General features: G+C 42.0%; 2 protein-coding genes and 1 pseudogene across 3 annotated transcripts in view; 2 read left to right on the plus strand and 1 right to left on the minus strand.

Moving 5' to 3' along the window:
- LOC141076439 (uncharacterized) overlaps positions 1 to 10,587 on the plus strand; it is a 70,129-nt pseudogene extending 59,542 nt beyond the window's left edge.
- LOC141076435 (uncharacterized) overlaps positions 1 to 25,474 on the minus strand; it is a 151,740-nt gene that overhangs the window by 41,644 nt on the left and 84,622 nt on the right. The window lies entirely within an intron of this gene.
- LOC141076443 (gastrula zinc finger protein XlCGF66.1-like) lies at positions 2,755 to 4,703 on the plus strand. Its single transcript, XM_073563889.1, has 4 exons — positions 2,755 to 3,970; positions 4,100 to 4,279; positions 4,363 to 4,486; positions 4,570 to 4,703. The coding sequence occupies exons 1-4, from the start codon at positions 3,893 to 3,895 to the stop codon at positions 4,701 to 4,703; spliced, it is 516 nt and encodes a 171-aa protein (XP_073419990.1). The 5' UTR covers positions 2,755 to 3,892.

Consider the following 25,474-nt stretch of genomic DNA (forward strand, 5'->3'; position numbering starts at 1 on the left):
GTCCTATTAACCCTTTCTCTCCCTGTATTCTCCTTTCTGACAGGACAATATCTGAATTCGGACAGTGTGAGAGGAATTTAAGCAATGTGGAAGGAAAAAATGACAATTTTACTTTTTTCCTCACAAAAATGTGACTTTACCCCAAAATTGGCAGCGTAACAAATCCTTATTTTCCCCACTGTAGTCTGTAGACTCCATATACAGATCCCTTAAGTGCAAAAAGAGCTGAATTCCCCACTTAAATTATTGCATTTTGGAAATTGCACCCCACTGGGAATTTATCTACTGGTAAAGGCACATGTTGTGAACTTATTTTCTGGTCTGCCTCTGGTTTCTGGTGAAGGAGCTGGTTGTGTTGACAGAGGAGTCGTGAGTTCTCTTTCTGGGCTCCCTCTGCTAGTGGCAGGAGGTAATGAAGCTGATCTAATTAACAGAGACCTGCCACCTGATAATGAGGATGAGGATTGGACATCTGGAGTCTCAGACTGGATTTAAGACAGCCGATTCCCTCTTCCCATGCTGGTGATTTTTTCCTGCCTCCTGAGGTTCTGGTTTCCAGTTCAGTTCCTGCTTTCTCAAGCTAAGTGTTCTCTGCTATTGTTCACACTTGATTTGGTTTGATCTATTCAGTTTTTGTGTGGTTAGCCAGCCCCGGCTGGGGCTGTGCTGAATTTCCATTCCTATGTCACTGCATGTGCCAGTTTGCTTTTTGTACCTTATTAGATTGGCCTTTTTTTTGCTCTGTTCTCAGAATATGCTGATATAGTGGGAGAAGTCTAATGACTTCAAGGTTTTTTGCTATCAGAAGTGTTGGACATTTTTGCATGTTTTTTTTGGCGTGATTGCAGACGGTATCTTTCCTTTCCTGTCCTGTCTAGTTAGTTTTGGCCCCATCGTTTGCTCAGTCTATTTTCCTACCTGTGTTTGTGCTTTCATCTTGTCTCACCATCAATACATGTGTGGGGGCTGTCTATTCCTTTGGGGTCTGCTCTGGGGCAGTTTAGATTTCCCCTTGTCTTGCTTTAGGCTTAATTAGTCCTCCGGCTGTGACGAGGCATCTAGAATCATCGTAGGTACGTTCCGCGGCTACTTCTAGTTGTGTGGTTAGGATCAGGGGTCTGCAATCCACTTAGATACCAACCTCTCTGGTTTTCTGTGACTTAGCTTGGTTTTGTTTTCCTCCTTGGTTACCCAATCATAACAGGCACAATTTTGTCTGCATGGGGGTTGTGCTCAAAGCCCAACATCGTGTGATCCTCCAAAGAAATGCCACCCCACACCATTACTGACCACTGCCAAACCGGTCATGCTAAAGGATGTTGCAAGCAGCAGATCGCTCTCCACGGCGTCTCCAGACTCTGTCACATCTGTCACATGTGCTCAGTGTGAACCTGCTTTTATCTGTGAAGAGCACAGGGCACCAGTGGCAAATTTGCCAATCCTGGTGTTCTCTGGCAAATGCCAAGTGCCCTGTACGGTGTTGGGCTGTGAGCACAACCCCCATCTGTGGATGTTGGGCACTCACACCATCCTAATGGAGTCAGTTTCTAACCGTTTGTGCAGAGTCAGACACATGAACATTTGTGGCCTGCTGAAGATCATTTTGCAGGGCTCTGGCAGTGCTCCTCCTGTTCCTCCTTGCACAAAGGTGGAGGTAGTGGTCCTGCTGCTGGGTTGTTGCCCTCATACGGCCCTCTCCACATCTCCTGGTGTACTGGCCTGTCTCCTGGTAGCGCCTCTAGCCTCTGGACACTGCGCTGACAGACACAGCAAACCTTCTTGCCACAGCTCGCATTGATGTGCCATCCTGGATGAGCTGCACTACCTCAGCCACTTGTGTCGGTTTTAGAGTCCGTCTCATTTTACTACGAGTATGAAAGCACAACCAACATTCAAAAGTGACCAAAACATCAGCCAGAAAGCATTGGTACTGAGATGTGGTCTGTGGTCCCCACCTGCAGAACCACTCCTTTATTGAGGGTGTCTTGATAATTGCCAATAATTTCCATCTGTTGTCTATTCCATTTACACAACAGCATGTGAAATTGATTGTCAATCAGTGTTGCTTCCTAAGTGGACAGTTTGATTTCACAGAAGTTTGATTTACTTGGAGTTATATTCTGTTGTTTAAGTGTTCCCTTTATTTTTTTGAACAGTGTATATAGATATAGAGATTTTTTTTTCTTTACATTGGAGGGTCCAATTCCAGCTATTGCTGTGGGATCTGTGATTTCTATCTACTTCACTGTGTACAGGATAATAGAGTATAATAAAGTAGTTATGGACGTGACGTAACTAACATTGTGCAGTGACTCTGCTTTCCATATAGTGATGGATATTTCTTGTTGCTGAAACTGTGATATTTTTTTTCACTTTAAACCTTTTTTAAACCCCTCTGATCAGTGCGATCATACAACATACAAGCCTCTGATGGCTCCGGTGATGCCCTGTACTACTGTAGTGCCGTGTATCATCACTGCCTGTCAGTGTAATACTAACGGCCCCATACACATGAGATCAGAGTTGGCTGAACGGTCATTTGGCAGACGGCGATATCTCCCGACTCCCCCATACACACAAATATTCCAGCTTTCCTGTGGTCTGTATGAGAGAGTCGCCTCCAGACTCCTCTAGAGGAGGATTATCTACAGGAAGAGCAAACGGATTATCCTCTGAAATTCAGGATGCCGGATCCTTCTCTGCCCTGACATCATCTGTCGGGAGGCCCCCAAATACATTATATGGTCGGCCAAACCCCCCGAAATCAGTGCTTTCATGGAACTTTAGTCTAATGTGTATGGGGGCGTTATAAGGTAACTTATTGGACGCTGCCTCTGGCCCGGCCTAATAGACCTTCATACATTGCAGCCCAGACACCATTATTAGGCATGTAAGTATCGCAGTAACTAGGCCGCCCCATACTATCGAGTACTTGAAGGCGGGGGGCATTCAGCCAAACTCTGTCACACCTTCTTAGATGTCATGTTTGCTTTTCAGGGTTTTTGTTGAAGCCTCATCTGTGCCGTCCCTGCGGTGTACATCTATGTTCTGGGGCCCAAAAAGAATCATTTCTTTTTAATAAATGTTTAACATGTTAAAAATTATACAATGTGTCTTCTGCTTTTTGCTCTTTTTTTCTTCTTACAAGAATTGTTGGAGCCAATTTTCTTTAGAAACATTTTAATATCGGCTTTTTCTGGAGTTTTTCATGTAATATAGGAAAGCCTAAGTCCAGAAATAATCCCCATAAATCACTGTACATGGAGACTTTGGGATCAGATCATTTCTGTCCATTGTGTTTGTGGAAACAAAAAATCTTTTCTAAAAGCCTCAAACTTCTGTGTGTGACTCAGAGCTGAGATCTAACGTGAGAGAAGATTCCAGTGCGGGGAAGACGCGAAACCTTCATATAGACGGCCGGTGGGGATGGAGGCAGTGACCGACTCTGGCCAAACCTGTCTCTAGAGCCGCAGTAGAAGATGAAGATGTCGTCCCCATCATGAAGGAGTTATTTCTCATGTCGCGTGTAATGAATATCTCCTGCAGTATTGCTAATGCCGATTCCAGTGTCGGTAATGAGACGAGAATTAGCGTTATGGAAGATGAGTCTATGAGGAACGTGTTCAGCTGCCGACTCCGAGGAGGAAACTGCTTGTTGTCTGTGGCCTAAATATATAGGTTTTATTAGTAGATGTCAGGGAAGAAAACTAAACCCTGTAAGATAATAAATCTCCTCATATGTTTCCCTTATTATCTCCAGTAATTGTATTATTACACAGGATTCTTATGATGTTACATCGGATCATCTTCTTCTCATTCAGGTCTCTACAATATCGGATCCTCTCAGTGAAGATCTTCTACAGAAGAGAATTTTCCTGTTTACCCATCAAGGATGGATATGGACAGAGACAAGATGGCGGAGAGGATGTTACACCTCACCCAAGAGATCCTCTTCCATCTCACTGGAGAGGTGAGAGATTCTGATGACGTCACATTACATCATTCTTATCTATGGGAATAACAGATGGACAGAACTGGAGAGGTGAGGACTCTGGAAATGTCTGTAGTGAGATTTATTAATGTGTCTCTCCATTACCAGGATTACACAGTGGTGAAGAAGACCTCTAGTGATCACTGTCAGGACCCTGTGTCTGAGGGATGGGGAAGACCCCTCAGCCCAATCACGGGGCCCCCACCTCACCCCCTGATCCATGAGGACATCAATGACCAGAAGATCCTAGACCTCATCTACAAGATGATTGAGCTGCTGACTGGAGAGGTGACACTGCTGGGAATGCTGGGACATTATACAGTAACACTATGAAGGGATCGGGGGGATGACGGTATCATTGTATGTGTCAGGTTCCTATAAGGTGTCAGGATGTCGCTGTCTATTTCTCCATGGAGGAGTGGGAGTATTTAGAAGGACACAGAGATTTGTACAAGAACGTCATAATGGAGGTTCCCCAGCGCCTCACATCTCCAGGTAATAGACAGGACTAAATACACACGGCCTATAATTATCTGTATGTAGAGAATGAATTCAGTCCCTGTATGTGTTTCCTCCAGATGTATCCAGTAAGAGGACAACACCAGAGAGATGTCCCCGTCCTCTTCTTCCACAGGACTGTAACCAAGAAGATCCCAGTGCTCCTCAGGATCATCAGGTAGATGGAGAAGGTGTCAGGAGATCTCCCCTATGATGTGTAGACGGCTGTGAAGGTCTTGTGCTCAGTCTTGTTTTATCCACCAGTATTATATGTTTTATACTTGTGTAATGAGAACGGTGGAGATGGCAGGATTAGAGCTGATCATAGATGGGACTTCTCCATCTGTCGGTGACTTTTACAATATTTGTTTCAGGGTGAAGATCTGACCCATATTAATACTACAGAGACATATGTGAGAGATGATGAGTGGTGTAAAGAGGAGATTCCCACATATGACTACCCAGGTGAGTAGTAACCACTGAATGCAGAGAAGTCACAGATTCCTCTCAGTCACCGGCTGTGGCTGCTTTATCGGTGATGTAGTCCGGCCGTATTACCATGATCACCATTTTGCCTCTAGACCACAACATTCTGCTCCACCCAAAACTGTTCAAATGACGTTGGGCAGTGAAAGCCCTTTTCTATAGAACTTACAACCAATTACATTGTTTTTGGTCCTAAGGAATTCAGATTACTGCACAATCTCTCCTGAAATGGGGAGCAATATTATTTTCTCTAATCTTCTGCTCAAGATCCATAGTAGCTCCAATGGTCCACCATAAATGAGGGCAACTCTGGTTTACTGTTGTGTAATTTGTATTTGTAGTTTCCAGTTAATGAGATTCTCGTGCTCTGGGGCGGGGCTGTGGGCGGGGCTGTGGGCGGGGCTTTATGTGGTGCTCTGATTACATAGTCATCTGTATTGGCTTATGACAGGTCGCTGACCCCTCACTGACCTGCCCCCCATTATTACATAATGCATATAATAGCATTGATATTATTGGTGATAATGCCTATAATATTGTGGCTATTGTGAGGCTTAGAAAAGAAAAATTGCATCCAGTAAAATGTCACCGGCGATGGCGGCGCCTGCGCAGTAGCCTCTATATCAACTATATCAAATTTTTTTTTCATTAGGAAGTTATAAGGGTTAAAAGTTGACCAGCGATTTCTCATTTTTACAACAAAATTTACAAAACCACTTTTTTTTAGGGACCACCTCACATTTGAAGTGAGGTTGGGGGTCAATATGACAGAAAATACCCAAAAGTGACACCATTCTAAAAACTGCACCCCTCAAGGGGCTCAAAACCACATTCAAGAAGTTTATTAACCCTTCCGGTGCTTCACAGGAATTAATGGAATGTGGAAGGAAAAAATAACCATTTACTTTTCTTTCACAAAATTTTTCCTTAAGACCTGTTTTTTTTTTTACATTTGCAAGTGTAACAGGAGAAAATGGACGATACATTTTGTTTTGCAACTTCTCCTGAGCATGCCAATACCCCATATTTGGGGAAATCTACTGTTTGGGCACACGGCAGGGCTCGAAAGGGAAGGCGCGCCATTTGACTTTTTGAATGTAAAATTTGCTGGAATAATTAGTGGTTGCTATTTTGTGTTTGGAGAGCCCCTGATGTACCTAGACAGTGGAAACCCCCAACAAGTGACCCCATTTTCGAAACTAGACCCTTTAGGGAACTTATCCAGATGTGTATTGAGCACCTTGAACCCACAGGTGCTTCACAGACGTTTATAGCGTAGAGCCGTGGAAATAAAAAAAAAAAATTATCCAAATCTTTTTAGCTCAATATATATTTTAGATTGTACTGACTATGCAGACACCCCATATGTGGGGGTAAACCACTGTTTGGGTGCATGGCAGAGCTCGCAAGGGAAGGAGCGCCATATTAGAGAGCATATTTTGCTGGAATTGTTTGTGGGTGACATGTCACATCGTCAGAGCTCCTGAGGTGCCAGAACATCATAAGCCCCCAAAAGTGACTGCATTTTACCAAATACTTCCCTGAATGAATTCTTCTAATGGTGCAGTGAGCATACTGACATCACAGCTGTTCCATAAAAAATTATACCATTGGGCAGTGAAGAAAAAATAATTATATTTTTACCACTAAAATGTTGTTTTAACCCCAGATTTTACATTGGAAAATAGGTAGATAGATAAATGGTCACTACACCCATAGATGAATTCGCAGAGGGGTGTCATTTCCAAAATGGAGTCACTTCAGGAGGGATTCTGCTGTTGTGGCACTTTGGAGAGCCGCTAAGTGCCAGAACAACAGAAAAATTGCAAAAATGTCATTGTAGTGCCCAATATATTGTGCCCAGCTTGTGTCTCTGGAGACCTTCCCCCACCTACCCCCGGAAATTGTTAAGTCAGCTCTACTCAAATGTGTCTGTCACTAAATAAACCAAATGCTTGAATGTCAAAACAGTTCAAAAACGTGGTTCTGTGTGGAAGATTGTAAAGCCGTCATGGAGGCATAAGGCTGGCAGTGATGGGCATTGTGGGTAATAATAGCGGGGATCATGCCTCATTCCTCTCTAGGAACATACACGACATCTTCTCTGGGGGTTCTTTCTTGTTTCAGTTACTGGGATGAGTGCAATAAAATGTCGCTCAGTGAGTCTTCTGACATCTTCACATTCTAAAGGATTGGCGGGGACAAAATTTTCAAAAACAAGATTTTCAGTGACCTTTTCTTAATAATCAAGGAAAGTATCTGCATTTCCGGCTTTTTTGTATAACACAAAAGAATTATATGTGGCCACCTGAAACAAATACATGACTAACTTTTTATACCAGATCTATGATTCTCTTGATACCTGGTATGGCTGTAGAACCTGATCTACAAGGTCGTCCACACCCCATATATTTGTTGTAGTCAATGACTAAAAACAGGTTTTGGAGTAGTGGATCCCCGTTGGTCTGCAGTGGCCCTTGTGGCATCTGTGTGGATCGAGCTCAGGATAAAAATATCTTTTTTATCCTTATACTTAAGGACAAGCAGCTCTCCATTGTGTAAAGCCCCTGACTGCCCCTTTCGGTACTTTTTGCTGACCAATGATTGTGGAGACCCCTGATGGTTTTTGCGAATGCTCTCACAAGCCCCTATGTTATGTTCAACCAGACTTTTAAATAGAGGTATGCTGGTGTAGTAGTTGTCAACATATACATTGTAGCCTTTTTGTAAAAATGGAGTTATCAGCTCCCAAACGATTTTTCCAGATGTCCCCAGATAAGTAGGGCGTCTTCGTGGGTTTAGTTGGCCATCTTTCCTCTCATACATGCGAAAAGCTTTCATAATGGGTCCTAGGAAGAACGGCAGAAAACATAGGGGTGGCTTGAACAGGGCGGTTGGACCAATAGGACTGAATGCTCATTTTTTAACAAGCCCCATAGCTAATGTACTGTAAGTCCTGAAAATGTTTTCATTTCTAGGATATTAGTTGGTCCCATAAATTTGACCTAGCATAATAGGATCGTGGATTCTGGCTGATGAATTGGGATGCATATAAATTTGTAGGACAGTATGCTCTAGCAAGCGATCTGTCATAAATTAAAAAAAAAATTAATTGGTGCAAAATTTTCCACCTCCATATTTATACCAGGAATGGCATTAAAATTAGGGATGAATGGAGTAGCCGAATCCGAAGCCTCCCATCTGGGAAATGCTACATCAAGAGGCGAAGCCCCTTGGACATTGGTGTGCGCCAATTCACGAGCACTAGGGACAGCGCTAGTACTGGGCATTGTTCCCTGAGTTGGAGACATTTCTCCAGAAGCGCTATTTGTCCTTCTTGTTGTACTGGTCCTTGTGTGTGAGGATGGACCAGAATCACTGCTCATTTCTGAGCTATCACTGTCACTGCTACTAAAGCCCTCAAAATCCACATCGCCATCTGACACTGCACTTTCTTCACTGTCAGAGCATAAAAGTGCATAAGCCTCCTCTGCTCTATAATACTGACCGGCCATTTTATTCATTTTTATTTTTTTTCTGGAAATAGAAAACTGACGTGACCAAATTATTGGGGAGACAATTGAGAAAAACCTAACCCTATCTTTAAAATGAACCCTAACCTGCCTTATCTGTTTTTCCATTGACAAATGATGGACCTGAGTGGGGACTTGTTTTTGTGAAGTGAGAACTGGTATTACTTTCGCCTACATAACATTGATTGGCTTCTTTATATTCAATATTTGGGAGGCAGAATGAACAGTTGAACACCACACACTACTGTTTCATCCAACAAGGTTTTCTATTAGACTGTGGACTGTCATAGTCTTGGTAAATAATTAAGGTTTTTAACATAGCTTGCCATTTTTATGGACAGTTTAAGTAGCAATGTTCAAAAATATAAAACTCAAGGATATTTTATTAAAAAAATTGTTTTTTACCTTAGCAGATGACTGTACCAGGAGATCAGAGGGACAGCTGACATCTTCAATTTTTAAATCTGATAATCTTGAGATCCTACAAGATTCAACTGAAGTGATTGATATTACTCCAGATATATTATCATCCATTCACAGCAAAGATCTGTCATCTGGTCCTATGAAACAGGTCCCATCTTTTGATTCATTACCAACTACTAAGGAAAATCAAAGTCACAAAAGAGGCATTAAAAAACAAACTGCTCCTAAAGCAAAGAAGTCATTTTCATGTTCAGAATGTGGGAAATGTTTTAACAAGAAATCTCTTTTTGTTACTCACCAGAGAATTCACACAGGGGAGAAGCCTTTTTCATGTTCGGAATGTGGGAAATGTTTTAGCCGGAAAGCGATTCTTGTTAGACATCAGAGCATTCACACGGGGGAGAAGCCTTTTTCCTGTTCAGAATGTGGGAAATGTTTTAACTGGAAATCAGATTTGGTTAATCACCAGAGAATTCACACAGGGGAGAAACCTTTTTCATGCTCTGAATGTGGGAAATGTTTTAACCAGAAAGCGATTCTTGTTAGACATCAGAGCATTCACACGGGGGAGAAGCCTTTTTCCTGTTCAGAATGTGGGAAATGTTTTAACAATAAATCAGATTGTGTTAAGCACCAGAGATTCCACACAGGAGAGAAGCCTTTTTCCTGTTCAGAATGTGGGAAATGTTTTAACTGGAAATCACAATTTGTTAATCACCAGAGAACTCATACAGGGGAGAAGCCTTTTTCGTGTTCAGAATGTGGGAAAACTTTTAACCAGAAATGTCATCTTTTTAGTCACCAGAGAACTCACACAGGGGAGAAGCCTTTTTCCTGTTCAGAATGTGGGAAATGTTTTAACCGGAAATCATATTTGGTTGATCACCATAGAACTCACACAGGGGAGAAGCCTTTTTCGTGTTCAGATTGTGGGAAATGTTTTAACCAGAAATCACATTTGCTTGATCACCAGAGAACTCACACAGGGGAGAAGCCTTTTTCATGTTCAGAATGTGGGAAATGTTTTGCACATAAATCACTGCTTGTTACTCATCAGAGAACTCACACAGGGGAGAAGCCTTTTTCCTGTTCAGAATGTGGAAAATATTTTAGACTGAAAGTCAATCTTGTTCAGCACCAAAGAACTCACACAGGAGAGAAGCCTTTTTCCTGTTCAGAATGTGGAAAATATTTTAGACTGAAAGTCAATCTTGTTAAGCACCAAAGAACTCACACAGGGGAGAAGCCTTTTTCCTGTTCAGAATGTGGGAAATGTTTTAACCATAAAGGGAATCTTGTTAGGCACCAAAGAACTCACACAGGAGAGAAGCCTGTTTGATGTTCAGAATGTGGGAAATATTTTACTCAGAATTCAAGTCTTGTTACACATGAGAGAATTCACACAGCAGAGAAGCCATATTCATCTTAAGAATGTGGGAAATGTTTTAAATGGAAAATAGATCTTGATCGCCATCAAAGAACGCACACAGGGCAGAAGCCTTTTTTCCTGTTCAGAATGTGAGAAATGTTTTAACCGGAAAGCGATTCTTGTTAGACATCAGAGCAGTCACACAAAGGAGAAGCCATTTTCATTTTCTTAATGTGGGAAATATTTTACTTGGAAATCAACTGTTAATAAACATCAGAGACGTCACATAGGGGAGAAGCCTTTTTTATGTTCATAGTGTTGGAATAGTTTTAACCAAAATTGAATCTTCTTAAATGGGTTGTCTCTTGTCATTTTTCATGTTTGCTGACAAAAGGATAAAACTTAACTTTATTAATTCCAAATGTAAAACTATACCCATAATTCACCCCCTGAAGATTAGTTAATAGGGGACTAATAGAAAAAACATGCACCCCACAGTTGAATACATAGAGTGAGGTGACTCACTGTCCAAGCCTCTCATTTCTACTGGTTTCATCGTCCTCACCAAAGGCGACTCATCAGAAGACTATTTAATATTGACCTACAGTATATTCAAGCGAGACTAGACAAAAAAATTAAAATAATGTATCATGTTATCCGAAACAGTCAGAAAACTAGCCACATATTGGCAGATCCCAGACCTCAAACTATATACTGTGTAAGTTTATAAGCCCCTCCAGTGTCAGGAATAGATAGTATGTGACAATACAGTATAATTCTTGGGTTTTCTCCTATAGGGACTGCCCTAGTTTGGTAATGTAACAGCTGATAATTAGTAGTGCAGACAAATTGTCCTAGACTAAACTCAGTCTTCAGACGGCCCAATATGTACCACTCAGGGAAAACTTACCTGCTCCAAAGATCATTAGCAGCTTCTAACTAATGGCCATGCTGCGGTCTGTCAGGGAATGAGTGCAATATCGGTATAAAGACTAGGGATATGTGCAGTCATAATGTCTGGGAGATCTGTGCCATTATTTAGTATGAAGATGGAAATTATCTCTGAAAGTTACGTGTTCCCTGAGCGGTATATATGGTATTTTCACATACTATCTATTCCTGACACTGGAGGGGCTTATAAACTTACACAGTATATAGTTTGAGGTCTGGGGTCGCCCAATATGTGGCTAGTTTTCTGACTGTTTTGGTTAACATGATTTTAGGGTTTTCTTCGTCTAGTCCCGCTTGAATATACTTCAGTATTAAATAGTCTCCTGATGAATGAATGAATGAATGATGAATCCAATGAATATATATTTCTCTTAAGTAGCGGCACACGTGACCGCCAGCAGCAGCAGGAAGCCGATGGCTGACACTGCGCGCTACTGAAGAGCAATGAATAGTCACCCCGGTCTCCAATGAACAGTCCCGGTAAGTACTCCAGCAGTTGTGCTCTGCTTGTGAGCAACGCATGACGTCCCTGCCATGTGCTGCTTACAAGCATAAAGCAGTTGCTGACACTGGAGCAGGACGCAGCGTGTGAGCGCCGGGTAGGTAAGTTTAATTTTTTTTTTTTTTTAAAGTTTTCTGATGGTGCCATGCATACCAGGATGGGGGTGGGGGCAAATGGGATGGGGCCATGCATACCAGGACGAGATGGGGGCCCTGCATATTAATATAGGGATGAGGGCGATCATTCCTGCCAGGATAAGGATGAGTGATCCATGCATACCAGGATAGGGATGAGGGGGCTTTGTGTATCAGGATGGGGGTGAGACAACCATATATACCAGGATAAGGGATACTAAGTACAGAATTGACCACATTTTTTGCTTTAACCCCTTTACTCCCAAGGGTGGTTTGCATGTTAATGCCCGGGCCAATTTTTACAATTCTGACCACTGTCCCTTTATGAGGTAATAATTCTGGAGCTTCCATTGATCCCAGTGATTCTGACAATGTTTTCTCGTGACATATTGTACTTCATGTTAGTGGTAAAATTTAATTCATATAACTTGCGTTTATTTGTGAAAAAAACAGAAATTTGGCGAAAATTTTGAAAATTTCGCAATTTTCCAACTTTGAATTTTTATGCTCTTAAATCACAGAGATACGGCACTCAACAAACTTAAGTAATATTTCCCACATGTCTACTTTACATCAACACAATTTGGGAACCAAATTTTTTTTTGTTAGGAAGTTATAAGGGTTAAAAGATGACCAGCGATTTCTCATTTTCGCAACACCATTTTATTTTTACGGACCACATCACATTTTAAGTCACTTTGAGGGGTCTATATGATAGAAAATACCTAAAAGTGACACCATTCTAAAAATTGCACCCCTCAAGGTGCTCAAAACCAGATTCAAGAAATTTATTAACCCTTCAGGTGCTTCACAGGAATTTTTTAAATATTTAAAAAAAAATGAACATTTAACTTTTTTCACAAAAAAAATTACTTCAGGTTCAATTTTTTTATTTTAGCAAGGGTAACAGGAGAAATTCAACTGGAAAAGTTATTTTGAAATTTGTCCTGAGTACGCCGATACCTGATATGTGGGGGGAACCACTCTTTTGGCTCATGGCAGAGCTCGGAAGGGAAGGAGCGCCGTTTGACTTTTTTTTTGCAAAATTGGCTGGAATTCAGATCGGATGCCATATCAAGTTTGGAAAGCCCCTTATGTGCCTAAACAGTGGAAACTCCCCACAAGTGACCCTATTTTGGAAACTAGACACCCCCAAGGAACTTATCTAGATATGTGGTGAGCACTTTGAACCCCCAAGGGCTTCACATAAGTTTATAACGTACAGCCGTGCAGTTAAAAAATAATATTTTTTCCACAAAAATGATCTTTTCACCCCCAATTGTTATTTTCCCAAAAGTAACAGGACCCCAAAAGTTATTGTGCAATTTGTCGTGAGTACGCTGATACCCCATATGTGGGGGTAAGCGGCGCCATTTGACTTTTTTGGCTGGAATTGAGATCAGACGCCATGTTGTGTTTGGAGAGCACCTGATGTGCCTAAACAGTTGAAACCCCCAATTCTAACTCCAACCCTAACCCCAACACACCCCTAACCCTAATCTCAGCCTTAGCCCTAACGGGAAAATGGAAATTGTCACGATCCCACCGCTGCCACCAACATGTGACAATCCCACCGCTGACACCAATATGTCAGCAGGCGGAGGGATGTGACGCACTACCAGCACACGGCTATCACAGGCACAGTGGGGGCTTATCTTAGTTATCCCGCCACTGGCACCATGTGACAAAAATATACAGCAAGCTAATCTTGCCCTAGCAATTTATCGCAGGGGGGTTATTTTGGATGCCCCACCACCGCTAACAACCTTCCAAGAACTGTGGGGATTTATGGATATCCCACTTTCTCAGTTCCACTTTGGAACTCGCAGCTCTTCAGCGCCCCCTTACCCTCAGGTCAGTCAGGGAACTGCACCTAGGATAATTAGTCGTCGGATGGGCTGCTTGGTGTGCACAGTCAATTAGACTACTGCAGTAAGGGAATTATCAAAGAGTTAATTAAGAGGGTCTGTAGCAAAACCCCAAATTAGTAGCGATGATCTAAAAAAGCACATAGTTCGTTTCTTAAAGCATGAAGGCAGACTGATAATTTTATGATTTATTCCCCAAAGAGGGCAGTGATTACATAGATAAAAAGTTGTTACAAAGGTGAGACATTAAATATGTACAAGGCAAATATAAAATAACAGGGATGATAGCAGAAAGTACACTTACATGTGCTTAGTTGGTATTAGGCAAACAATGTGCTAGGGGGAGGGGCAGCCAGCCAGCCACACATCCCCAGACATCTGCAGGTCTTTGCAGCATGAAAACTCCAGCTTAACTGAAGAATTTTAAGGGAGGGATATCTTATAGCCTAGGGTCGGTTACATCACGAAAGGGGCAGTCTGGAGAAGTTCAGCCCCCCTTTCTGCAAGTTGCAATTCAGCTGTAAAACTTATAATAACTATATCTTAATGAGGGAAGCTCGTATAAACTCACTGATGGTCTCATTTTTCTCAGTTTATCGAATCCAGTAAAACAACACCAAGCATGCCATGATATGGATACTCCATTTGGGAATAATCCATATCTCAGTTTCGGGAGGTTTTAGAACTTTGCAAGATCCACCGTAGCGAAGCCGGGTCTGCGCAGATCACAGAAATGTCTGTATAATTTTTCTGCCGCGACCGGAGCCCGTGCTAGCTTAGTTTAATATCTCTCATAATTTTATTCAGCCACATGTCTCAAACAAAGAAATGCTCTCCACTCCAGCTTAATTAACACTCCTTTCACTTAGCTGTGACAGGCCGATTTTCATCTGTGTGGAGCAAGGGAAGATTCTAGTGTTCCAGAACATCATATCTTACAGTAATATCTCACATAACATTACAGAAATAAATAAATTTTTAATTTTATTATTTTTCCCTAACTAAGGGGGTGATAAAAGGGGGTTTGATTTACTATATATGCCGGGTTTTTATGTTTGGCAGCTGTCGCACGCTAAAAGACGCTTTTTATTGTAAAAATAGTTTTTGCATCACCACATTTTGAGAGCTATAATTTTTCCATATTTTGACCGACCGAGTCATGTAACATAGTAACATAGTTATTAAGGTTGAAGGAAGACTTTAAGTCCATCTAGTTCAACCCATATCCTATCCTAACTTGCCCTAACATGTTGATCCAGAGGAAGGCAAAAAAAACCCATGTGGCAAACAGTAAGCTTCACATTGGGGAAAAAAATTCCTTCCCGACTCCACATACAGCAATCAGACTAGATCCCTGGATCAACGCAATATTAAGGAAATTAGTGTATATACCCTGTAATATTATACTTTTCAAGAAAGGCATCCAGTCCCTTCTTAAATTTTAGTAGGGAATCACTCATTACAGCATCATATGGCAGAGAGTTCCATAGTCTCACTGCTCTTACAGTAAAGAATCCGCGTCTGTGAGTATGCTTAAACCTTTCCTCCAGACGCACAGGATGCCCCCTTGTCCCCGTCACAGGTCTAAGAGTAAAAAGATCATTAGAAAAGTCTTTGTACTGTCCCCGCATATATTTATACATTGTAGTAAGATCACCCCTAAGCCTTCGATTCTCCAAACTAAATAACCCCAAGTGTAATAACCTGTCTTGGTATTGCAGACCCCCTAGTTCCCTAATAACCTTGGTCGTTCTTCTCTGCACCCGCTCCAGTTCAGCTATGTCTTTCTTATACACCGGAGACCAGAGCTGTACACAGTATTCTAAGTGTGGTCGCACTAGTGACTTATATAGAGGTAAAATTATGTTCTCCTCATGAGCATCTATGCCTCTTTTAATGCATCCCATTATTTTATTAGCCTTTGCAGTAGCTGCCTGACACTGGCCTCTAAATGTGAGTTTGTCATCCACCCATACACCCAGGTCGTTTTCAGTGACAGTTTTGCCCAGTGTTTTACAATTAAGCACATAATTATACATCTTATTCGTTCTACCCAAGTGCATGACCTTACATTTATCCCCATTAAAGCTCATTTGCCATTTATCAGCCCAAGCTTCTAGTTTACATAAATCTTCCTGTACTATAAAATTATCCTCCTCTGTATTGATTACCCTGCAGAGTTTAGTGTCATCTGCAAATATTGAAATTCTACTCTCTAAGCCCCCTACAAGGTCATTAATAAATAAGTTAAAAAGAAGCAGGCCCAAAACTGACCCCTGTGGTACCCCACTGCTAACCGTGACCCAGTCCGAGTGTGCTCCATTAATAACCACCCTTTGTTTCCTATCCCTGAGCCAGCTCTTAACCCACCTACACATATTTTCATTTTATGTATCAACCTTTTGTATGGCACCGTATCAAAAGCTTTTGAAAAGTCCATGTACACCACGTCCACTGCATTCCCTTGGTCCAGTCCGGAACTTACCTCTTCATAAAAGCTTATCAGATTAGTCTGACAGGAACGGTCCCTTGTAAAGCCAAGTTGATATTGGGTCATGAGGTTATTCTTCTCCAGATACTCCAGTATAGTATCTCTTAGAAAACCCTCCAGGATTTTACCCACAGTTGAGGTTAAACTCACTGGCCTATAATTTCCAAGTTCAGTTTTTGTCCCCTTTTTGAATATTGGCACCACATTTGCTATACGCCAGTCCTGTGGTACAGACCCTGTTATTATGGAATCCTTAAAGATTAAAAATAATGGTCTATCTATGACTGTGCTTAATTCCTGCAGTACTCGGGGGTGTATCCCATCCGTGCACGGGGATTTGTCAATTTTACTGATTTTTAGACGCCGCCGTACTTCCTGCTGGGTTAAGCAGGTGACATTTAATGGAGAATTTTTATCCTTGATCATGCTATCAGTCATGGGATTTTCTTGAGTAAATACTGTTGAAAAAGTCATTTAGCATATTGACTTTTTCCTCATCCTCATCCACTATTTCACCCAGACTATTTTAAAGGGGACCAACACTATCATTTTTTAGCTTCTTACTATTTATGTAGTTAAGGAATATTTTGGGATTATTTTTACTTTCTCTGGCAATGAGTTGCTCTGTCTCAATCTTTGCTGTCTTGATTTGCTTATTACAGAATTTATTTAATCTTCTGTATTTAGTTAATGCCTCATCATTACCTACTTGCTTTAATTCTCTAAATGCTTTATTTTTGTCTCTTATTGCGCCCCCTACAGCTCTATTTAGCCATAGTGGTCTCCTCCTATTTCTTGCATGTTTATTCCCATATGGTATACCTTCGGCTTGGGACAGATCATAGAATCCCACGGTTTGCAGTATCACCTCTATGCCGATGACACGCAGATCTACCTATCTGGACCCAACGTCGCCTCCTTATTGAATGAAATCCCACAATGTCTGTCTGCTCTCTCAGCCTTCTCTGCTCGCTTTCTCAAACTGAACATGGACAAAACAGAATTCATCATCTTTCCCCCATCTCGCTCAACCCCTCCACCAGACCTATCTATCAATGTCAAAGACTGCTCTCTTTCCCCAGTCCCGTACGCTCGGTGCCTTGGGGTGATCCTCGACTCTGCACTCTCTTTCAAGCCACATATCCCAGCCCTCGCCTCCTCCTGCCGCCTCAAACTCAAAAATATTTCCCAGATCCGCTCATTCCTCAACCACAAAAACACTAGTGCATGCTCTTATCATCTCCTGCCTCAACTACTGCAACCTCCTACTCTCTGGCCTCCCCTCTAGCACTCTGTCTCCGCTCCTGTCCATCCTACACTCTGCTGCCTGACTAATCCACCTGTCTCCCCGCTATTCCCCAGCCTCCCCCCTATGCCAGGCCCTTCACTGGCTTCCTATCGCCCAGAGGCTCCAATTCAAAACCCTAACCGTGACATACAAAGCCATCCACAACCTGTCTCCTCCATACATCTGTGACATGGTCTCTAGGTACCTACCCGCACGCAACCTTCGATCATCTCAAGATCTCCTTCTCTACTAACCCCTTATCTCTTCTTCCCACAACCGCATACAAGACTTCTCCCGTGCTTCCCCCATACTCTGGAACTCCCTGCCGCAACACATCAGACTCTGACCATCAACGGAAACCTTCAAGAAGAACCTGAAGACCTACCTGTTCCAACAAGCCTACAGCCTGCAATGATCCTCGGTCTACTGAACCACAGCACGACCTGCTCTACCCTCTCCTACTGTATCCTCATCCATCCCTGTAGACTGTGAGCCCTCGCGGGTCCCCGCTCCTTATGTACTTGTGTGTCCCTTGTCTTGCACATGTTTGCTATACTTGTCTATATTTCCTCTTTTTACATGTAAAGCACCATGGAATAAATGCATAATAATAATAATATGGTATATATTGTGCACAGGTCCTATTCAGGATGCTAATAAATGTCTCCCATTTTCTTTGTGTATTTTTATGTCTCAGGATATCGTCCCAGTTAATTGCACTTAGATCATCTCTCATCCGTTGGAAATTTGCCTTCCTGAAGTTTAGTGTCCTTGTAACCCCTCTACTACACATCTTATTAAGGCTATGTGCCCACGTAGCGATTTTTAAGCGTTTTTGCCGTGATTTTCGGCGCGAAAACGTTTAAAAATCGTGTACAGAACGCCCCCCATGCATTCCTATGGCATTCCGCACATGCTGTGCTAATGCTGCGCTTTTTTCCGCGGCGGAATCGCATCGCGGAAAAAATCGCAGCATGCTCATTCTTTTGTGCGGAAGCGCAAAGAATTGCCACGATTCCGCACCCATAGGTATGCATGAGAACCGCTTACTTCCCGCATGTGGCTATGCCCACCATGCGGGAAGTTAAGCATCTCATGTGCGGTTGGTACCCATGGTGTGGAGGAGAGGAAACTGTCCTCCAGGCCCTGGGTACCATACCCCTGTAAAAAAAAGAATAAAAAATCGGGGTATATTTACCTTCCGATGTCCCGCGCTGCATTCCCGGCCTCAGCGTTCCCAGTAATGCCTTGCGGCAAGGCCCTGTACTGATGTAGTCTCGCGTGACTCTAGCGGTCTCGTGAGATCGCTATAGCAATGCGAGACTACGTCATCACAGGTCTCGCAAGGCATTACTGGGAACGCTGAGGCCCGGGAATGCAGCGTGGGACGCCGGAAAGTAAATATACCCCGATTTTTTTATTTTTTTTTAGCATTTTAACATCCTATCTTTTACTATTGATGCCGAATAGGCGGCCTCAATAGTAAAAACCTGGTCACACTTGTCAAACACTATGTTTGACGAGTGTGACCAACCTGTCAATCACTTTCCAAGCGATGCTTCAAATCGCTTGGAAAGTGCTTGAATATCGCACACGAAAATCGCGATCATAATCGCGGTGAAATCGCGCGGAAAAAAACGCGATTTCTGGGACGGAGTCCGGTTTTTAGTGAGCGTTTTAAAACGCTACCTGTGCCCACAGCCTAAAGGAAACATGAAAACTTATTATTTTGTGATCACTATTACCCCAGTGACCCCCAACCCTTACATTTGATCTGCGGTCTGGCCTGTTGGTTAATATTAGGTCTAGCAGTGCCCCCCCTCTTGTTGGGTCCTGAACCAGTTGTGAAAGGTAATTGTCTCTCATAGTTGTCAGACACCTATCACCTTTTCTGGAACTGCAGGTTTCTGTTCCCCAATGTATTTCAGGGTAGTTGAAGTCCCCCATAGTAATGACTTCTCCTTGAGTCGCTGCTTCATCTATTTGCTTTATGAGGATATTCTCTGTTGCTTCCATCATTTTTGGAGACTTATAACAAACCCCTATCACTAATTTACTATTTTTCCCCCTCCCCTTATCTCCACCCACCGATTCCTGCCCTAAAAGGCATCTGCCCAGGTGATGAGTCGCCACATCTTTTCTTCCCTGTTTTGGCCCACTGCTATGATGCACAGTGGCTGTGGATAACGTGGGTTGCAGCGCTTTAACATTACGTGGCTGCTGAGCTGTCCGGGTCTATAGCCCATGTGGACACTTGGGCACCCTGGCCGGGTCTGACCTAACTTTCTAGAAACTCCTGTCTTACCACCCGGCAGCCCCTCCTACACTTCACCCTCTATAACCATCCTATCAACTATACCTAACAGAGCACACTAGTATGCCTCCATCTAGTGGTCCACAAATGAACTACACTTGCCCTTGTATATCATCAACATGTAAGGAAAAAGCCAGACAACACTGCCAAAACTACTGCCGATATAAAGCTGTCATATCCATATTGCTGATAGAGGCTGAACCCCGTGATCTCGGGTGCTGGAACAGAAGACACAGTATATAAATCCACATGGAATAAAAGAAGACCATAGCACTCACCGATCCAGGTGAAAAAGTCTGCTTTATTTAGCAATCTACATGAAAACTTCATGGCCAGGAGGCTGGAGGGAGGAGTGAGCAAAATCTGACGACGTGCCTACTAGCACTTCAACGGGTCAGTGAGTAGAAGAATGTGACGTGGGAAATTATACCTTGCCACCTTATTGCTCCTCCTTCTGCAGCTGCTGCCATAATGACATGAAATACATAGACATTTAAAAACAATTAAAACCAAGTCACGAACGTGAAAACACACAGAAATTCACATAAATGTGTAGGGAAAAATCTTTTACACTATAATGTAGTTCATCAGATTCCATATATATACATTTATCTGCAAAACTATTTTACTATAAATCTTTATCACTGTCTTGCACACTGAATGGATAATCAAATTAGATATTAAATTAAACATTAATAACATGTAACCTAATTATACAAAAATTATGCGATCTAAATATAGCGATAATAATTAAAGAACAGACATGTGATGACTAAAATATACTCAATGATATATCATATATGTTCTTAGTTATGGATACATGCCCTAATATTAATTATTATATTTAATCTTCCCTGTAAATAATCTTCACATGATTATAATATTATCTACCATCTATACAAGCAAAATATTACTAAGGATACCGCAAACGATAAGTGACTATTATCAGGGAAAATTTGCTACAGAAAAATGGACATGTCCACCCTATCATTAAATCCTGTGGGGCCCATTGCATTAGTCTGCATAATCCACCTAGCCTCACGTCTTAGTAGAAGTTAGTGCAGGTCTCCCCCCTGTGGGGCAAATCCACTTTCTCCAAACCCGCAAATGCCAGAACATTCGGGTCCCCTGCATGTGCCTCTCTGACATGATGAATCAATCTCGGTACACCCTTATTCGACATGATAGATTTATAATGTTCCCTAAAACGGACATATAGTGGCCGTGTGGTCTTCCCTATATAAAAGTATTTGCACGGGCAGAGCACTACATAAACGACATCATTCGTTTTACATGAGATAAACTCTGCAACAGAATGGCTTACAGCTCCCATGCGAATAATTTGGTCCGTTAAATGGAATTTGCAATAAGGGCAATGGCCACACTTATGGTTTCCTTTCGTTATGCCGGTGTGTAACCAATTCACACTATGCATCCCAATGCGATTTTTTACCAAGATGTCCCTTAATCTGGTGCTTCTACATGAAACAAGAGGTCCCCTTGCTACAATCTCAGCTGGTTCTTTGTCCCTTTCCCTTAGTTTACCCTTGTATATAAGAACTGTATACTAAGGTGTCCTCTCTAATGTCCCCAAAAGAAAGCACCTTAGGCCTGTTTCACACTTCAGTTTTCTGTGTCAGTTAAAATCCGCCAAAAAGGCGGAAAAGCAGATCCGTTCCTAACTGATGTGAACGTATGCTACCGGATCCATTTTTTTGACGGATCCGTCGAATGACCAATTTTGCACTGCGTTCCAAATTATTATGCAAATTGAATTTAAGTGTCATAAAGATGTAATTTTTTGTTTTTCAAATAAACTCATAGATGGTATTGTGTATCAGGGCTCTTTGGATCACTGAAATCAATCTCAAATTCCTGTGATAATTAGTTTACCAGGTGAGCCCAATTAAAGGAAAACTACTTAAGAATGATGTTCCACATTATTAAGCAGGGCACAGGTTTCAAGGAATTTAGGAAAGAAAAAGGATCTCTCTGCTGCTGAAAAGCATCAAATAGTGCAATGCCTTGGTCAAGAGATGAAAACATTAGATATTTCCCAAAAATTTAAACGTGACCATCGTACTGTTAAGAGATTTGTGGTTGATTCTGAGCACAGACATGTTTGTGCTGATAAAGGCAGAATGAGGAAGGTTTCTGCCAGGCAAGTTTATTGGATTAAGAGAGCAGCTGCTAAAAAGCCATTACAAACCAGCAAACAGATATTTAAAGCTGCTGGTGCCTCTGGAGTCCCTCGATCCTCATGGTGTAGGATCCTTCAAAGGCTTGCTGTGGTGCATAAACCTACTATTCGGCCACCCCTAAAAAGTGTTCACAAGCAGATATTGTAGCAGTGGGTCCAGACATACATGAAGACTATTTTTCATACAGTCTTGTTTACTGATGAGTGTCGAGCAACCCTGGATGGTCCAGATGGATTGTTGGTGGATGGCCACTATGTCCCAACAAGGCTGCGACTTCTGCAAGGAGGAGGAGGAGTCATGTTTTGGGCCGGAATCATGGGGAAACAGCTGGTAGGGCTCTTTAAGGTTCCTGAAGGTGTGAAAATGACCTCTGCAAAGTATATAGAGTTTCTGACTGACAGCTGTCTTCCATGGTATAAGAAGCAGAAATGTGCCTTCAGGAGCAAAATCCTCTTCATGCATGACCCTGCACCATGTCATGCTGCAAAGAATACCTCTGAGTCATTGACTGCTATGGGCATAAAAGGAGATAACCTCATGGTGTGGCCACCATCTTCCCCTGACCTCAACCCTGTAGAGAACCTTTGGAGTATCATCAAGCAAAAGATCTATGAGGGTGGGAGGCAGTTCACATCAAGACAGCAACTCTGGGAGGCTATTCTGACTTCATGCAAAGAAATACAAGCAGAAACGCTCCAAAAACTCCCAAGTTCAATGGATGCAAGAATTGTGAAGGTGATGTCACAGAAGGGTTCCTCTGTTACCATGTAACTTGGCCTGTTAGGATGTTTTGGAGTTAAATATCCATTTTGTTCAGTGAATGTGACCTCCTAAAGCTGCAAATTCCACAAATGAACATTTTCAGTTCTTTAAAACATATCAAATGTTTAGAAATTCTACTGTGCCTAATAATTTGGAACACTGCAATTTGAGTTTTTATTCATTTTGGAGATTATACTGTTATCATTGGGAGGTTTCTTCAATAAAATTCGATGTATACTCTAACGGGTGATGACTTTTATTAGAATGACTGTCATTTGTACCGACTATTTAGGAAAATCAGAGAAAAATATCATTTGCATAATAATTTGGAACACAGTGTAAAGGAACCGCTGCCCGGGGGGGGGGAGAGAAGAGAGAGAGAGAGAAATGATTTCAGGGTTAAATTTCCTCCCGACTTCATTCCTCCAGGCATGCGCTGTATAAAAATGCGGATCCTTCAGTTAAAAAAACATTGCAAGGTCCGTCCAGGCATCTCGGCGGATGCAAAAAAATTGACGGATCTGCAAAAAAACGGATCCAACGGATGGCCATCCATCAAGATCTGCCAGTAATGCAAGTCAATGGGGAAAAAAACGGATCCGCCCAAAAAAATGGCGGATCCATTTTTTTGCAAAAACGGCGGATTTTGACTGATGGCCAAAAACGGAAGTGTGAAACAGACCTTCCTCTCCCTAAACTGTACATGAACATTAGTACACATCACAAAAGTTATATAGAATATTATGCTAAAGGAACACAACACAATATAATTCAGCTCTCTAAAGAATGGTAACACATATACTACTATTCAAAAGTTTAGGATCACGTAGAAATGTCCTAATTTTTGAAAGAAAAGCACAGTTTTTTTCCAATGAAGCCATCATTAAATGATTCAGAAATACACTCTATACATTATTAATGTGATAATTGACTATTCTAGCTGCAAACGTCTGGTTTGTAATTAAACTGATAGGACTTGATTTGTAAAGGCGCATACCTGTCTATATAAGACCTCACAGCTCACAGTGCATGTCACACCAAAATTTTCGGGTCACCCAGACAATTTTCTGTTTTCCATGAAAACTCATACTTTTATTAATTAAATGAGTTGCCAAATGAATTTAAAATCTAGTCCAGACATTGACAAGGCACAAAAAAAAAGATTTTTATTTGAAATAATAATTTTCTCTTTCAAATTTTGCTTTCGTCAAAGAATGCTCCCTTTGCAGCAATTCCAGCATTGCAGACCTTTGGCATTCTAGCAGTTAATTTGCTGAGGTAATCTGGAGAAATTTCACCCCATGCTTCCAGAAGCCCCTCCCACAAGTTGGTTTGGCTTGATGGGCACGTTTTGCGTACCATACGGTCAAGCTGCTCCCACAACAGCTAATTTCATCCTACAACAGGACAATGTCCCAAAGCACACCTCCAAATTATGCAAGAATTATTTAAGGAAGAAGCCGGCAGCTGGCATTCTATCTGTAATGGAGTGGCCAGCGCCGTCACCAGATCTCAACCCCATTGAGCTGTTGTGGGAGCAGCTTGACCGTATGGTACGCAAAACGTGTCCATCAAGCCAAACCAACTTGTGGGAGGGGCTTCTGGAAGCATGGGGTGAAATTTCTCCAGATTACCTCAGCAAATTAACTGCTAGAATGCCAAAGGTCTGCAATGCTGGAATTGCTGCAAAGGGGGCATTCTTTGACGAAAGCAAAATTTGAAGGAGAAAAATATTATTTCAAATAAAAATCTTTTTTTTTGTGCCTTGTCAATGTCTGGACTAGATTTTAAATTCATTTGGCAATTCATTTAATTAATAAAAGTATGAGTTTTCATGGAAAACAGAAAATTGTCTGGGTGATCCTAAAATTTTGAACGGTAGTGTAAGTGATAATACAAGAATGCTGTGGTATTTGAGTATACTGTGTGGCCGAGACCAGTTTGTGACATGCGTTCCACCATATCATTAGATGTGGAACGCATTATACACTCCACCATATTACCACTAGTGGTCCAGGCTGAAGTATATGTGGGTCTATATTTGGTGTGCGGCTCCTTCCGGTCCCGAGTGGAGTTCAGTGCGTTTCATTGTACGAGCGCATCTGGCTCATAGTACGCATGTACTGGTGCATTACTTCCAGGTCGTGGAAGAACCAGTATTTCTGGTCCAGAAGGTGTGACCGGTGCATGGTATCCGGTCTCGCGGAGACTTGGGTCTATAAAATGAGAGCCACCATTATAATAGAGTCCACACATTGGCACAAATTCTTCTAAAAGGTCAGTGTAATTGGTAGCTGATTCGAGCCCATCACCCTTTGAAATCCCCTGATGAACCCCTGTATCCATCCAAGAGAGGGAGGAAACGCGTCTGGATGGGATGCATGCATCTAGAAGCTAAGTTATAACCTCTATGTTGATACATGCTGTTGAACTTGCCTGAAGGCTCAGTGAGAGCTACTCAATGGTAGAACTAAGAAATATCTCTGATGTGTCATTGAGACATAAAGCACCCTAATATTGGATGTGGGGTGCACCTTTTTTTAGACATTATTTATTAAGGGTTAAGACATCCTGAACCTTATACATGTAAAATACTTCTTATGTGTCATTGTGACATCTCTACCTTTAACATGTGATTGGGAGTGTATCCTCTTGTGAGGTGA

The sequence above is a fragment of the Dendrobates tinctorius genome, unplaced genomic scaffold (assembly GCF_039654945.1).
Source record: "Dendrobates tinctorius isolate UK_male_01 unplaced genomic scaffold, ASM3965494v1 ptg000404l, whole genome shotgun sequence".
NCBI lineage: Eukaryota > Metazoa > Chordata > Amphibia > Anura > Dendrobatidae > Dendrobates > Dendrobates tinctorius.

Coding starts and splice junctions, on each gene's coding strand:
- LOC141076443 (XM_073563889.1), top strand. CDS start 3,893: ATGGATATGGACAGAGACAAGATGGCGGAGAGGATGTTACACCTCACC. Junction 3,971..4,099: donor TCTTCCATCTCACTGGAGAG/GTGAGAGATTCT, acceptor CTCCATTACCAG/GATTACACAGTGGTGAAGAA. Junction 4,280..4,362: donor TTGAGCTGCTGACTGGAGAG/GTGACACTGCTG, acceptor TGTATGTGTCAG/GTTCCTATAAGGTGTCAGGA.